This window comes from Protopterus annectens, chromosome 1.part1 (assembly GCF_019279795.1).
Source record: "Protopterus annectens isolate FY-2018-M chromosome 1.part1, PAN1.0, whole genome shotgun sequence".
NCBI lineage: Eukaryota > Metazoa > Chordata > Ceratodontiformes > Protopteridae > Protopterus > Protopterus annectens.
Window position 1 is genome coordinate 245,145,207 of NC_056726.1, and position 15,822 is coordinate 245,161,028.

A 15,822-nucleotide genomic window follows, 5' to 3' on the forward strand; every position below is an offset into this window, starting at 1 on the left:
TTCGTGTTGGCCTGTACTAACAGGAGAGGACCTAGGACTGAACCCTGTGGGACTCCACTCGTGACTGGTCAGCAGTCTGACTTGGATTCAGCTACTTTCATACTGTGGGTTCTATCTGTGAGCCAGTTTGCAACCCACCTAGTGATATAGGGGTTGATGTCTAGCTTAGTAAGTTTTTCTATGATTTCTGAGTGGGGAATGTTATCAAAGGCCTCGGCCACATCAAGGTAGGCTGTATGAACCACCTTGCCTTCATCCACAGCTCTGGTGACTGACTCAAAGAAGTCAACCAAGTTGAGCCGGCACGATCTACCCTTCACAAAACCAAACTGTGTGAGATCCAGAGTTTGGAGATTCTCTATATCCTTGTTTATTAGGTCCATGATGATGTGTTCCATAGCTTTGCATATCAGACTCGTCAGGCTAATGGGGCGATAGTTCAAAGGGTCTGTAGTTGCTCCTCCTTTGTGGAGAGGGATAACTGTATAAGTGCGCCATTCGGTAGGGGCACAGCCTGAGGTGAGGCTGTGACTAAACAGGGCACACAGGTGAGGTGTCAGTTCACTCTGTAGTTCATGTAGAACACAGCCAGGGATATTGTCAGGTCCCATAGAAGCTGTGTTCTTGGCCTTGTACAGTGCTGTTTTAACCTGTGCAGCAGTAATACTGGGTGTCTGGCAATCTACTGGTATTGTGACTGGTCCTTTGGGAGGGGGGGGGTAAAGTTGGCACAATCTGTCGGCCAGTATATTGGCAATATCTGTTGGCTCGGTATACGAGGTATCATTGTGCAGTACCTCAGAGCAAATCTGGGTACTGCAGTGGAGATTCTTTACATAACTATAGAAGGTCTTGTGGTTGTCTTTATTATCTACTGCAATTCTGTTTTCACAGCTAGTTACACAGGATTTGATGAGGGATCTCAACTTTTTGTTGAGGCTGATAAGGGAGTTTTTCCAGTCTTTGGACTTCACCTTATTCCGCATCAGTTTTCTCCATCTGTTGTAGAGTTTGTTTATGGCAGAGGACCACCAGATTGGCTTTCTTTTTTGGAGGACAGCATCTTGGTTCTATTGGTTATGGTGAGAGACATGCATTTGTGTACGTGTTCGTACAGTGCACTGGTGTATGATTCGGCGGTCATGCAACTATAACTCCATTTGTATGGGTGCCGTGAAGTTACCTACCTCTGTTTTTAGGAGCCCAAATTTAGCTTTGGAGAAGTTTTTCATGGTGGTTACCTTTGGGTGGGGTGGTTGGGGTGGGAGGGATGTAGATTTCCAAGGTGATTAGTTTGTGGTCGGATCTAAATAGGGAGGAATTGACTCCTGGTGTAGAGCAAAGGTCGTCTATGTTAGTAATGACCAAGTGAATGATGTTGCTACCTCTAGTGGGCATAAGAACGAGCTGGTCCAGGACATTGGAATTAATGAATTCCAGGAAACGTTGGCCAAGTGTATTGGTACATGAGAAGATTTCCCAGTTATTGGAGGGGTAGTTGAAGTCACCCAGTATGAGAGTATTAGGCTGGACCCTAATATTCTCCAGGGTGCTTAGGAACGTGGAGTGTGAGTCTTGGGACATACTTGGGGACCTACAGCAGTCTACGACCTAAATTGCCATCTTATCCAATGTTAGCTGCACCTGAAGTATCTCAGATGCGTTATGTAGGGCTACCAGTCTGGAGGTGTGCGCATCCTGAGTATGGAAACACCACCCCTTTTGGAGCTTCGCTCCAAGTCCTGGGGCCAAAAGGTGTGGAATGAGTTATAGCCTGGTAGTGCAGGGGTGCATTCTGCTGCCTTGAACCAGGTCTCTGTTACAGCACAAATGTCAATGTTCTCTATTTTAAAGAGTGCTTCAAGCGAGTGCGTTTTGAGATTTAGACTTCTAGCATTGAGCAGCAAGATCCTCAGATTGCATTTATTTATAGCTCCTACGGTGATAATTTTGTCTTTGGAACACCACCTAAAAAAGGCACTATAGGGGTGGCAAAAGCCTTGGTCAGTATCCGGAAGCCCAGGAGTGGCAAATGCAGGCCATCTCTGGCAAAGCATTGAGGTCTGTCTCAGGAGTGGCAAATGCAGGCCATCTCTGGCAAAGCATTGAGGTCTGTCAACCATGTCATCCCAGACAGCCAGATACTGGATCCCATTAGAATGACACCAGAAACTTAACTAATTGTTGAAATCCATCATTTTCTGCTTGCACTGTGGTATCATTGTGGGTGACGGTGGGATGTTGCTCAGGGCTAGGTTCATACCCGCCTGGGCTACATAATCATCCATTTCTCTTTTCATGTAGTCCAGGGAGGCACGTGTCTCAGGTCATTCACACCCACATGTACAATGACAGAGTCATATTTGTACCTGCTGTTGCGGGACCTGAGTGCGTGCGTTATGTGGTGGATTCTGGCATCTGACTTTCTCCTTATTCAACCTAGTAATTGGGACATCAGTGTGCCTTCATTATCGAGTCACCAATGAGTAGTGTTTTGGGCATGCTGTTTTGCCTTAGGGGCTTTGGTTGAGTGGCAACCTGTTAGGAGAGTTATGTGTCTCGTGATTAGTGTTGTGTTTTGGTGGTTGAGTGCATTTCTGCCTTGGAGGTCTCTGCTGTTTGGTTAGATTTTTACTGAGAGCCACAGCGAAAGTGGGTGTGTGGTTTGTGTTTTTATATGAAGGCAGTGCTGGTGTGTGTTCTGGAGGGCTATGTGTTCCATGTGTTGTGGTGCAAGTGTTGACCTTCTCCTCTTGACCAGTATTCTGGTCTTGGCTGGAGAGTGTGTGGTTTCCAATTTGCATATATAAATGCATCTCTTGCAAGTCTGAGTGTTGGGAGGTAGGAGAAGAGGGTTGTCAGTGCACATGAGGCAGTCACTACACTGCCTCAGGATGCCCAAGTTCACCAGGCTAATAGGAGAAAGTACAGGGAACTACTTTAGACAAGCCTGGAGGGGTGGGCATTAATAGTAAAGTACTGGAGCGGTTTCCTTGTAGAACGTTTAGTGCTGGTAGCACTTTTGTGTGCTGCAATAATTGCTACAAGAAGTCTGGTAAAGTGTATACTAATAAACTAGTAAAAGTGCAGGAGAGGAGAGAAGTAGCAGATCTAAGGGAAAAATTGAAGAGCAGACTTTGGCACCACTCAGAAGCTTACAAACAGTCCTGGATACAGTAAATCTGTATCTGGACTGGACTAGTTACAGAAAAGGTGGGAAACGAGCGCAAATGCAGGCTTTTAAAAAAGAAAGTTGAAAGAGATGGAAAAATTGCCCAAATGGCCAATGAACTACAATTTCTGGGCCAGAAACCACTCCTCTTGTGGTAGATAGGCTAGCACTCCCACTGATAAGCTAGAAGGCTTCCCTCCAACACAAAAAGGCTTGGGGGGCTCAGAAGCTTACAAACAGTCCTGAATACAGCAAATCTATATCTGGACTAGACTAATTACAGGAAAGGCAGGAAACAAGCTTCAAAATTTTTTTTTTTTTTTTTTACAGAAAAGCAGCTAAAACAGCTATATACACATACATACATACATACATTTTAAATATTTATACGTAGAAAGCAAAACAGTGACACTATTTACACATTATAATGGCAAAACACTTGCTACAGAAGTTGTTCTAACGTGCCTTGATCACAGTTTGGCTGTATACAATGTACAGCGAATATGTGTTTGAAGGTGCGAGGAAAACAGTAGAACGGTAGGTCTAAGAGTAGAGTAAGGAAGGCAGGGTGGAAGTAAGAGAATGAAGGATAAAGAAGTGAGATGAGAGAAGGGAGTAAAGACAAAGACAGTAATACAGTAAATGGAAGACAGGAGTGAGACAGTGACAGTGAGAAGGGAAGGCGTACATCAAGGAGGCAGTGTACTTGCATACATAGTACTCGTTTATAAGACACCTCTACTATAGAATCATTTAGATTGTGCTTCTTTGAATAGGAAGGTTTTCAGTTTTGAATGAGACTTTGGAAAGATGGGAATGGATTTAATACGTGGTGGAATGAAGTGCAATATTAACAAGAGATTCAAAGCAAAGTAAGAAAAGTTTTCTATACTCACCGGTCAATTACAACTTCCTTCTGTCGTAGTAAGTTATCTTTCAGTTTCAACATAGACTCCCATTTATTTAAATCCTGCTGGATGACTGTGGGATACACAGGAACCAAAGGTAATGGATGCGCAGTCCTCGGTGAACCCTGAAAAAAATACATACGTGTCCAATACTATTTTGGCTCTTGATGCTACCATAAAACAATGAAGACACATCAGTCCATCTAATTACATAATGGAAACAATAAACATACTTTTCAGTGAATATACTGCAGTACTAATAATCAGGCCAGCTAACACAGGCTGTCTGCATTATAAATATCCATATCACAAAAATCAGAAAAAGCTGTCTGCAGATGCAGGCAATTAATCGTGAGACCCCTGAACACACTGCTGCTAACAGAAAGGTATGTGGCACAGAGCAATTAACATTTAAAGGCATACTGGGAAGCAGTTAATTGAAAAATACATAAGGATTCAATGACTCCTACACTAAGTGTACACAGTTCTGAATGAACAGACAACACAGGCATAATTCCCACCTTATTCCTTCTAATTTTAGTTTTCCTACTGACTTCCTTGCAGCTTTAAATATTGACAGGGATTCATAAAGGTTATCACAAAGTGAAAACTACATGTACACTTAGTGTAATGTTTCTGAGTGACTAGAAAGCACAAAAAATGTAGTAGGGATGTTCTTGAATAAGAAGTTATGTACCTACCATAACGTTCCATGTTAGTTGTCTTCTCTCGCCTTCTTTCTTGCTTGATCTTGATGGGTTCGGAGCCGATCCTCGGCACTTGCTTTAGCTCGAGAACTCCTTTTACCAGCTCGAGGCAGCCCCATATCCCATGATGCAAGGCAGTAAGTACCCAGATCTCGTTTGTTGACAAAGGGCAATAACACCAAGCATAAAAATACTTCCCAAAGGAAGAAGAAACTTACAGATGGAAAAAGGACCAGGTCTGAATGGTCTTTAGCATTATAGTTTCTTATACAAGGTCTGTCCAGGCCAGGGGAAGGAGGGAGGGTCAGAAGAAAGAAGGCGAGAAGACAACTAACATGGAACGCTATGGTAGGTACATAACTTAATGTTAAGTTGTCAATCTCGCCTTCATTCTTGCTTGATGGGACCGCCCCTAGCACCTCTATCCTGGGTGGCTCAATGGAACAAACTCTTGAGGACTGTAGAGCCAAACTGGCTCTGTCCCTGGAGGCCAAGTCCAATTTGTAATGGGAAACAAAAGTGTGAGGAGTGGCCCAAGTGGCCGCTGCACAAATAGTGTCCAAAGGCAGTCTAGCTTGAAAAGCTGTAGAAGTAGCTAAACTCCTAGTTGAATGTGCTTTAGGTTTTGAGCACAGCTGTTTTCCCCTGATCGATAAATTTCAGTGATGACCAAGAAAGCCATCTGGACAAAGTCACTTTAGAAACAGGAAGGCCTTTTTATTATCCGCATAGGAAACAAAAGTTGATCAGATTTTCTAAATTTTTGTTCTGTCCAAATAATATCTAAGCTGACGGTGGACGCCAAGATAATGTAGCTTTTGTTCAGCTCTATCTGAATAGTTAGGAAAAATACAGGAGATCAATAGATTGATTCAGATTGTTTTCAAGCGACCTTAGGTAAAAGGATGGATTAGTTCTCAAAGATACTCTGTCTTTGTGAAAATCAAATAGGGGTCGAACCGAAGAGCATGAAGTTCAGACACCCTCCTGGCAGATGTAATAGCCACTAGGAATAAAGTTTTCCAAGAAAGATATTTCAGGGAACAAGAAACAGCTGGCTCGAAGGGGAAGAATCAAGGATGTCAGCACTAAATTTAGATCCCACTGAGGAGGAGGATTCCTGATTGGAGGCTTTAGTAGGAAAATTCCTTTCAAGAAGGCCCTGCAGAGCCTATGGGACATAATATTATGATCTGCTATCCCGACATGAAAATTAGAAATAGCAGCCAACTGAACTCTGACTGTGGAAGAAGAGGAGCCTGCATGAAAATCTCTGCTAAGAAGTCCAGAACTGCCTGAACAGGGGCAGTAAAGGATCAATATTTTGGGCCTTAGCCCAATAAGAGAAACGCTTCCATTTGCTTGTGTAAATCCTCCTGGTAGAGGATTTTAGTGAAGCTATGATATCTCTAACTGGGTTAGAGATCAAAGGAAGCCTGGCTAAGGAAGGAAGTGGAGCAACCATGCTGTGAGGTTGAGAGAAGGGATTGACCGTGCAGCTGACCGGATTGGTGAATCAGTAGATCTGGCACTGGGTCCAGATGCCACGGCTGCACCAAAAGGTGATGATGGAGGAACGGAACCAAACTTGTCGAGGCCAGTAAGGCAATGAGAATCAATTTGGCTCTCAAAACGGTAGCTTTCTGGATCACCTGAGGGATCAGAGGAAATGGAGGGAAGGCATAAAGAAGTCCCTGGGGCCAATCCTGGGTCAGAGCGCCTCTGGGGGGATGGCCTGATAGAGGGAAGAGGCTGAAGAAGTCTGGACATTTGCTGTTTTGGGGAGTAGCAAAAAGATCGCAACATGGACGCCCCCATTCCAGAAAAATCTCTTCCGCTATGGATTGCTTGAGAGACCACTCGTGAGGCATGAGAATAGCTCTGCTCAATCTGTCTGCTATAATGTTGGTTTTCCCAGGGATATGCGTTGCTACCAGAAACCGATGAGAGGAGATCGCCCATTGCCATAGTCTGAGCGCTTCTCGACACAAGGGGTAGGACTTGGTTCCGCCCTGTTTGTTGATATACCAAACTACAGACATGTTGTCTGTGTGGACTGCAATTGTCCCTACGGGAAGAAAGTCGCTGAGGGCTTGCAACGTTAAAAGCACTGCTCTCATCTCCAGGACATTTATGTGCAGATGGTACTCGAACGGTTGCCACGCCCCATGAACCATCCTGCCCTGATAATGACCCCCACCCGATCAGGGAGGCATCCGTGGTGACAGTGGCTATCAGGGACGGAGGTACAAAGCACCTGCCTTGGTGAACCTGAGACGATGTGATCCACCAAGCAAGATGTTCTTTGCATGTTTGTGTCACCAGAATCTGGTGACGATTGGGAGTTGCTGGTATGACCACTGTGTGAACAGCATCCACTGAAGGAGGCGCATGTAGAATCGAGCCAGGGAAGAAGAGTAATGGCCGCAGCCATGAGACCTAATACCTTCAGAACCATTCTGGCCTGTACTTTCTTGCTGGCCAGAATGATCCTGACATGAGTCTGAATGTCTGAAACTCTTTGTTCTGTAAGGGTAGCTGACATCCGAACAGTGTTTAAGTTTGCCTATGAAGGTAATAGACTGGCAGGGCGATAAGGATGACTTTTCAAGTTGACTGAGATGCCCAAATGAGAACAAAGGTCTATTGTGTAATCCCTGGCTTGTATAAGCTGATGCCTGGTGGTGGCTGACAGGAGCCAGTCGTCGAGATACGGAAACACCTGGAATCCTTGACGTCTCAGGTGAGCCGTGACCACTGCCATGCATTTGGTGAACACTCTGTGGGCTGTAGTGAGACCAAAGGGCAGGGCTCTGAACTGGAAGTGACTGGACCCCAGCCGAAAGCGGAGAAATCTCCTGGAGCGTCTGTGAATTTTGATGTGATAGCACGCATCCTGAAGATCTATTGAGCACATCCAGTTGTCCTTCTGTAAGAAGGGCAGAATTGACTGAAGAGTGACCATTCGGAATCTTGTCTTCCTGACAGACTTGTTGAGTCTGCTGAGATCCAATATTGGTCTCCAGTCTCCCGTCTTTTGGGGACCAAAAGAACCTTGAGTAGATTCCGGCTCTGAATGGTCTATTGTAACTGGCTGAATGGCTCTTTTGCAGTAGTTTTGCGATTTCTAACTCTGCAATCTCCCTTAGACCGGGTGGTACATCTGGAAGGGAACTTGAGGGAAGGGACTTTCCTCGAAAGGAATTATGTAACCCTTGGATATGATCGACTGTACCCATCTGTCTTGAGTGAGGGAATGCCAGGCTTCTGGGTACAGTGATAATCTTCCCGACTGCCTCCAAGGAGGGACAGCCGGGCAACACCTCAGGGATGCTGAAAGGGCTTATCAGAGAGAGGCTCCCTGTTTCCTGGTTCTTCGGACCCCTCTGCCTCTAGGCGCCTGTTGTTGTTACCCCTCTGCCTCTAGGGGTAAACTGACCACGTGAATCCGCGTGACTCCTTGGGATTTACGGAACTATTATCTTCCCACCCTTCTGTCCTTTGGGATAAGGCCTAGAAGGGGTGGAAAACGGACTCCAACAGCAGAAAGAGTCTTGCCGCCCTGCTCACACCTGGTCAAGGTCTCCTTCACCTGAGGGCCAAACAAAGCTGACCCATCAAAGGGAGAATTTGTGAAGGACGCCTTAAAGGGATCCAAAATCACATAGCCGCATCCAGGCTTGGCGCCTAAGAGCCACACCTGTGCCTGCGGCTCTACTGGCTCCATGCACACCATAACATATTACCCGCATAGAGCAGTTAGGTATGGAATTGAGGGTTCCTAGCTGCGAAGCAATCTTTTCTTGAGCCCCTGCAGCTGTAGGATCCTGAACTACTTCTCCCAGCTCCTTCAGGATATCTCTGGAGTCTGGTGAAGTGACAAAGATAATTCAGCGAACGATAGCAAAGGTCGCTGAGGAAAACATCCGCTTGCCACCTATCCATGGTCCTAGAGTCCTTATTAGGAGGATGGACGGGCATGGAAGGATCTGCAAGTTCCTTTTGGTGGCCGCAGCCACCACCATGGCATCAGCGACACCCTTGGTAAGGAATTGTTTGTCACTAGGGGCAGTGATAAATTTAGAAGGCCTCCTAGGGACTGGCTCTACAGAGTCAGGAGCTGTCCACGCCTTCGTGCAATAACCTGCATAAGGGGTCGAAGGCGGAGACACCCAGGAGGTGGAGGGCCGAGATCCAAACGCCTCTAGGTATACTGACTCATCCTCAGAGGGATTGTTGGTGGGCCAGTTTCCCTCTGTTTCAGAAGTTCTAGGATGTCTGAGAAGGAGACATCCTCAGAGGGGATCTAGGGATCCCTCTGACTCATCAAAGTCAGTATCCGGTGACAGACTCGGGAAGTCTACATGCTTCCTCTTACAAGTCCTCTTCCTAGGAGGATCTCCAAACATCAGGAGAATCCTCGGAAGAGGGGAAATTCCCAATGGGGAAACCTGAGGCGGAGGATCTCTGGGTCCTGTAGCAAGAGAAGTGGCAGAGATGTCAACAGGTACTATAGAGGGAGGAGCTACGGAACAGACTGCTGACTGATACCAGTGGCCAGTACACTCTTCATTATCTCGAATGCTCCTCCCAGGCAGGTCCGAGAGAACCCGCTCCAAGAGCTAGGAACTCCCGGGACCACCGAAGGGAAGTCCCGGAGGCAGATGTCGGAGCCGAGCTCACCAAGGCCGAGGCTCCAAGGGGAAGAGCGGGCTCGGACAAGGGTCCGATGCCACTCACCCCCTCGGAGGAGACCATGGAAGCCCGACCACGAATCCCTCTAAGGAAGAGGAGATAAGAGTAGAGGCTGAAGGAACAGAAGGGGTATCCGTCCTCCAGCCGTAGCAGTAACCATGCCGAAGACTCCAACTCCAAACTCTGGGGTAGAGTTGAAGGAGGAACTGTAACGGGTGTGGACCAACAGTCGCCTGCTGAGACGGACTGTGTAGCATTTGGGCCAGTACCTGTGACTTGAGTAATCTACTGACCACTCTCTCTAGGTCATGATCTGACAACCTGGATGACCTTGAAGATCGGCCCGATGGCTCCGTTCCGATAGAAGAGGCGGGCGAGCCGAAAGTATCGGCTCCAAGGAAGGAGACCTCGACCTCTTCCTGGAATGAGCCATCGGAGCCGATACAGATCCTGTCGGCGCCGACTCGGAGCCGACAGAAGCTCGATGTATCGCTCCAGCCGGAGCCGATACAGCCACCAAAGTAACGGTGTCGGAGCCGATCGGAGCCGACACCGATGCCTGTGCCACATGGGTGTCGGAACCGATCGGAGCCGACATCGGCGGTCAAACAGATTCGCACCGATAGCCATCGGCCGCTTTGTCGAACCAGAATCGCTCCAGCCGGAGCCGATCTCGACTCAATACGGAGCCGAGGCCGCAGGCTTAGAAACAGAAGCCTGGGCCTTGGCAGGTTTAGTTGATTTTGTGGAGCCGACTTAGCCGGAGAGCCCTCCGCTTAAGAAGGCCCCTAAGAATCAACTTATTACGTCTCTCCTGCAGGACTCTCTGGCTGAAGGAGTGACAAATAGCACAGGAGTCCTGCAGGTGAAGAGGGCCCAGACACAGGCAAGAAGTGTGACCGCCTGTCAGAGACATCTTCTGACAGCACGAGTCACACTTCTTAAAACCAGACCCTCTCCTTAGACATAGTGTTGAACACACACACACACAACACCAGTCTAAATTAACTTACAAATACCAAAAGGTATTCTATAAAATCCAACACACACACACCCTAACAGGGATGGGATAGGAAAAAATTGACTAACAAAAATTAAAGGAGACAGGAAAATTCTGTCAGAAAGGGTAGAATATAACTTAAACTATCAATAAAAGAGTTTTTTTGACTAAAAAAAGGGGCTTGAATCACAAAAGTGAACAACTTACCAGGAGCTGGCAAAAAGAAGACCTCAAACGAGATCTGGGTACTTACTGCCTTGCATCATGGGATATGGGGGCTGGTAAAGGTTCTCGCTAAAGCTAAAAGCAGTCGAGGATCAGCTCCGAACCCATCAAGATCAAGCAAGAATGAAGGCGAGATTGACAACTTAACATTACATATTGTACACATTTAGTGTAGGCTTTATTGAATCTGGCCCAAAGTCTAAAACTATGAGAAATGAATAGGATATACAAGTTGTTACCATCAAAATGACATGTAGGAAGACACCACTACTCCTGGTTGTTGGACTCGGGTCTGTTAGGTTCATAGTAGTCGGTTACTTTACTTTTGGCTCAGCACAACTTTGAGGACACCTTTTTCACTCTTACTGGCACTCCTTTCCTGACAACACTGCTCCCCATGTTTTACCTCTCCTGTCCCTCACAAAAAAACTTTTAAGGGTAAATCAATGAGCATTGCAGTCACTTGTTTCAATCAATGAGCACTGCAGTCATTCATATAAATCACTGAGCACATGTCCACATTTCAAACAATTTGAAAAGTGGTACTGAAAAGGGAAGTTCCCCACACTCCCTGGTTTTTACCTCTCCTGTCCCTCATACAATGTTTTTTTCAATAAATGCCCGACTATTGCATTCATTCATTTAAGTTGATTACCATTATAATAATAATAACAGTAATCATCTACAACAACAACAAGAAAGACAGGATGAAATCCTGTTTGTAAACCAGCTCGATGGAAGAGACATTTTAAAAGAATGTGATTGGCAAACCCTGTAATATGACCCCTAGGCAGTATAAGCCAACAATACCATAAACTTTGAAGATATCACAGGGGTGTGTGTGTGTGTTTTAATCACACTTATGAGTATTGGCACCAGAAGGGCTCGGAAATCAGCCGCTTCTTGTGTCAGGAATCTGACTGCGATACGCAAGTACAATCTAGTTTTTTTTTTTTTTTTTTTTAATGAAGCAAAAAGTCTTAAAAAATTTGACACAAGTTCAAATGTAGATCTGTAACAACTATATAAAGAGATCAGCTTTCTAAACTTTAGTGTATGCATGTAAGCTAAAAGTTGAAAATATAAATTCAAAAGTCTTCCAGGTATAACAGATGGGAGTAATAGTTTTCTATCATAATGGCTACTCTGCCCATAACAAAGAATGTAAATGGCCTTAGAGTTGAAATCAAAAAGCACAGTATTGAATTATATTAAGAAAAGTAGGAATCATTTGGATAGAAATGAACATGTGTATTTGGCATAAAAAGTTTAGGACAGACATTTAGCAGAATATTAGGGACAAACAAAAAGGAAAGTAATAATACTGATTGACAGAGGGGCTCCAATAGTGATAAAAGGGGAAATAAAAAAGAAAATGGTACATTTCTGGTTACAAGGGATTACTGGTAGGGGAGCAGGATTACACTGACATGCATTTAAATTCCACCTAAAAAAGAAGTTATGTACTCACCATAACGTTCCATCTGAGTAGTTATACTTAATTCTTCTGCAACCTGTGGGTATTCTGATCCATATCGGATCCGAGCCGGCAACTTTACAAGCATCTGCTCTGCGCTCCAAGCTCCTCCCCCTTATCCATAACTCACCATCTCCTGCCTACCCTCAGATCGAGTTTGCCGCAACTCAAACCAATCAGCAACTCAACTTATAACAAACCACACATGATATCACATGAGAAGGTTCGGGGGAAGGAGGGTGGGAAGGTTGCAAAAAAAATGAAGTATAACTACTCAGATGGAACGTTATGGTGAGTACATACCTTCTTTACTTGAAGTAGTTAACTTCATTTTATCTGCAACCTGTGGGACAGAGTCCCCAGCTACTCAAACTCCTGGTAGGCCCTCATGGAAGGATATCCCTGAGCACCGCAGAGCCAAAGGATGCTCTCCCTCTGGAGATCAAATCCAACTTATAATGAGAAATGAAGGTATGTGATTTTGCCCAGGTTGCTGCCGCACAAATGTCATCCAATGAGAGCCTAGACCAAAAAGTAGCAGATGTCGCCACAGATCTGGTAGAATGAGCTTTAACAGGACCAGGTGGAGACAAACCTTTGTCTTTGCAAATTTGCAAAATACACAGTGTAATCAATCTAGCTAAGGAAACCTTGGAGATGGCTTTACCAAAAAGGGCTTAGAAAAAGATTTAAATAACTGGTCAGACTTACGGAAGGGCTTTGTTCTGTGTAAATAAAAATGAAGTTGTCTATGAACATCTAGCAAATGCAGTTTATATTCACCCTTGTTCTGAAAATTTGGGAAGAAAACAGGCAGGTTAAAAGATTGATTAATGTTTGATTCGGACGCCACTTTTGGTTAGAAAGAAGGGTTTGTACGGAGAGAAACCCTGTCCTTATGGAAGACCAAGTAAGGGGGCATGGCAGACAGGGCCTGAAGCTCAGAAGCCCTCTTAGCAGACGTAATGGCCACTAGGAAGGCTGTCTTCCAGGATAAAAAAATCTACTGATGCTGCAGGTTCAAAGGGGGAAGCAACCAAGGCCTGCAGAACCAAGGTAAGGTCCCAAGGAGGAGCAGAGCTCTTAACTGGAGGACGCAAAAGAAAAGTACCTTTAAGAAAAGCCTTACACAGTCTAGAAGAGGACAGGGCATTCCTGTTTTCGCCGACATGGAAATTCGAAATAGCTGCCAGTTGCACTTTCACAGTGGAAGAACTAGCCCCTTGCTGAAAAATGCTGTCTAAGAAATTCAACACTGCAGAGACAAGGGCTGTAAAAGGATCCAGGTTTCTCTGAGAAGCCCAAATAGAGAATTGTTTCCATTTACTGTGGTAAATCTTCCTAGTGGAAGACTTATGAGCTGCCACTAGAATAGTTTTCACTGAAGACGAAAGACCAGGAGTTCTGGCAATCAATGGAACTGGAGCAACCAAGCTGTCAGCTTGAGGCGGTCCATGTTGGGCAGACAGGTGCCTGAGGGATGAGAAATGAGATCCGGGCAGGGATCTAGAATCCAAGGAGGAGCTAGAACATGAGACCAGAGGAAGGGGAACGAGACTTGACGAGGCCAGAATGGGGCAATGAGGATCACCTTGCACCCCAGTCGGCAAGCTTTCTGAAGAAACTTCAGAATGAGTGGTACCGGGGGGATAAGCGTACAGTAGCCCGGGAGGCCAAGCATGTACTAGAGTGTCTCGGGGGGGGTCCCCTGGTGAGGGAATCAGAGCGAAGAACTCGCTGCACTTCACATTGGAAGGAGATGCGAAGAGATCGCAGCAAGGCTGACCCCACGCAAGGAAGATTGCTCCTCCACTATCAACTGTTTCAGAGACCACTCTTATGGAATTAGAATAGCCTGACTCAATCTGTCCGCTAAAATATTGGAACATCCCGGGATGTGCGTTGCAATCAGAATCCGAATGGTGGAGATCGCCCACTCCCATACTCTCATGGCCTCGTGACACAGAGGGTAAGATCTGGTTCCTCCCTGTTTGTTGATGTACCAGACAACCGACATGTTGTCTGACTGAAGTGCAATAGCCCCCGGAGGAAGAACAGTGTGGAAGGCTTGCAACACTAAAAGCACTGCTCTCATCTCCAGAACACTGATGAGCAATCTGGTCTCGATCTGGGACCACGTGCCTTGGACAGTCCTCCCCAGATAATGCCCCCCCACCCGAGCTGGGAGGCATCCGTGGTCACTGTGGCTTGGGCTGTGGGTGGAATAAAAGGCCGTCCTGCTGCGCTCTCCGGGGATTGGACCCACCAGAGGATTGACGCTCTGCAGGCTTTGCTGATATGAATTGGGTATTCCTTGGGGAGATCTAGCCAAGACCACCGTACGGCTAGAGTCCACTATAGAACACGCATGTGAAGACGCACACAGGGGAGGATAGAAATTGCTGCAGCCATAGAGACCAAGGCTCTGAGAACGTCGGCTGCCTTCTGTAACCTGGGGCCAAGAATTATTGATACATGAGCCCTTTCGACTCTGGACCATGTCTGGAGTTAGAAAGACTTTCAGTTGAAGGGTGTCCAGCAGTGCCCCGATAAAATCCAAGATCTGTACTGGGTCAAAGAGGGACTTGGGAACATTGATCATAATCCTTAGCAGATCTGCAAGATGAAGAAATGAGTCTCTGGCTTGGCAAAGAAGACGCTTGGTGGAAGCAGCGAGGAGCCAATAGTCTAGGTAAAGGAATAACTGAATCCCCTGAAGCCTCAGGTGAGCCGCTACGTCTGCCATTACCTTGGTATACACCCTGGGGGCTGTGGTGAGACCGAAGGGTAGGGTTTTGAAATGGAAATGATTGGCTCCCAGCTGGAAGCAAAGGAATCTCCTGGAGCTTCTGTGAATCTTGATGTGGTAGTAAGCATCCTGGAGGTCTATCAAGCACATTCAGTCACATTCTCGAAAATAAGGTAGAATGGACTACAGGGTGACCATCTGGAATTTCTGTTTGGCGACAGCCAGGTTTAAGGTCGACAGGTCCAAAATGAGTCTGAGGTCCCCCATCTTTTTTGGCACTAAAAAGAACCTGGAGTAAATGCCTTACCCGGACTGGTTCATTTTTGAAGCAGCCTGGAAACCTCTAGCGCTGCCGTCTCCCTTTGAGCAGGTGGGACATATGGGAGGCGCTTTGGTTGGCTTGGGGGGAGGCAACAAACGGGATGGTGTAACCTCTGGATATTATTTGAAGCACCCAACGATCTGCAGTTATGGACTCCCATGCCATTGGGTGCAATGATAATCTTCTCCCGACTGCCTCCAGAGTAGGACAGTTGGGTAACCCCTCAGGGCTGCTGCACGGGCCTGTCTGAGAAGGGCTCTCTAGACACAAAGTTCCTTGAACCCCCTCTGCCTCTGGGACGGCATCTATCATGTCCCCCTCTGCCTCTAGGGGATGAGTTGTCCTGAGAGTCCCGGGAAAACTGCGATTTCCGGAACCACATCTTCTTTTGCCCTCTTTGATTCCTGGAAAAGGATCTTTGAGGACTGGAGAAGCGGATTTCGATGGCAGACAAAGTCTTCCTGTCTTTTTCACTCTGGAAAAGGGTGTCATGTACGGTCCTCCCAAAAAGAGAAGAACAATCGAAGGCAGCATTCATAAAAGACGTCTTGAAGGGGTCCGCAAATT

At 46.2% G+C, this 15,822-nt stretch overlaps 1 protein-coding gene across 1 annotated transcript in view; it reads right to left on the reverse strand.

Annotated features, from left to right (window-relative positions):
* The window catches only part of CEP85L (centrosomal protein 85 like), a 1,265,215-nt gene that overhangs the window by 643,925 nt on the left and 605,468 nt on the right, over positions 1-15,822 (reverse strand). The window contains exon 4 of the mRNA XM_044074367.1: positions 4,069-4,205. Coding sequence (XP_043930302.1) covers positions 4,069-4,205 — 137 coding nt within the window. The remainder of the gene's footprint in view (positions 1-4,068; positions 4,206-15,822) is intronic.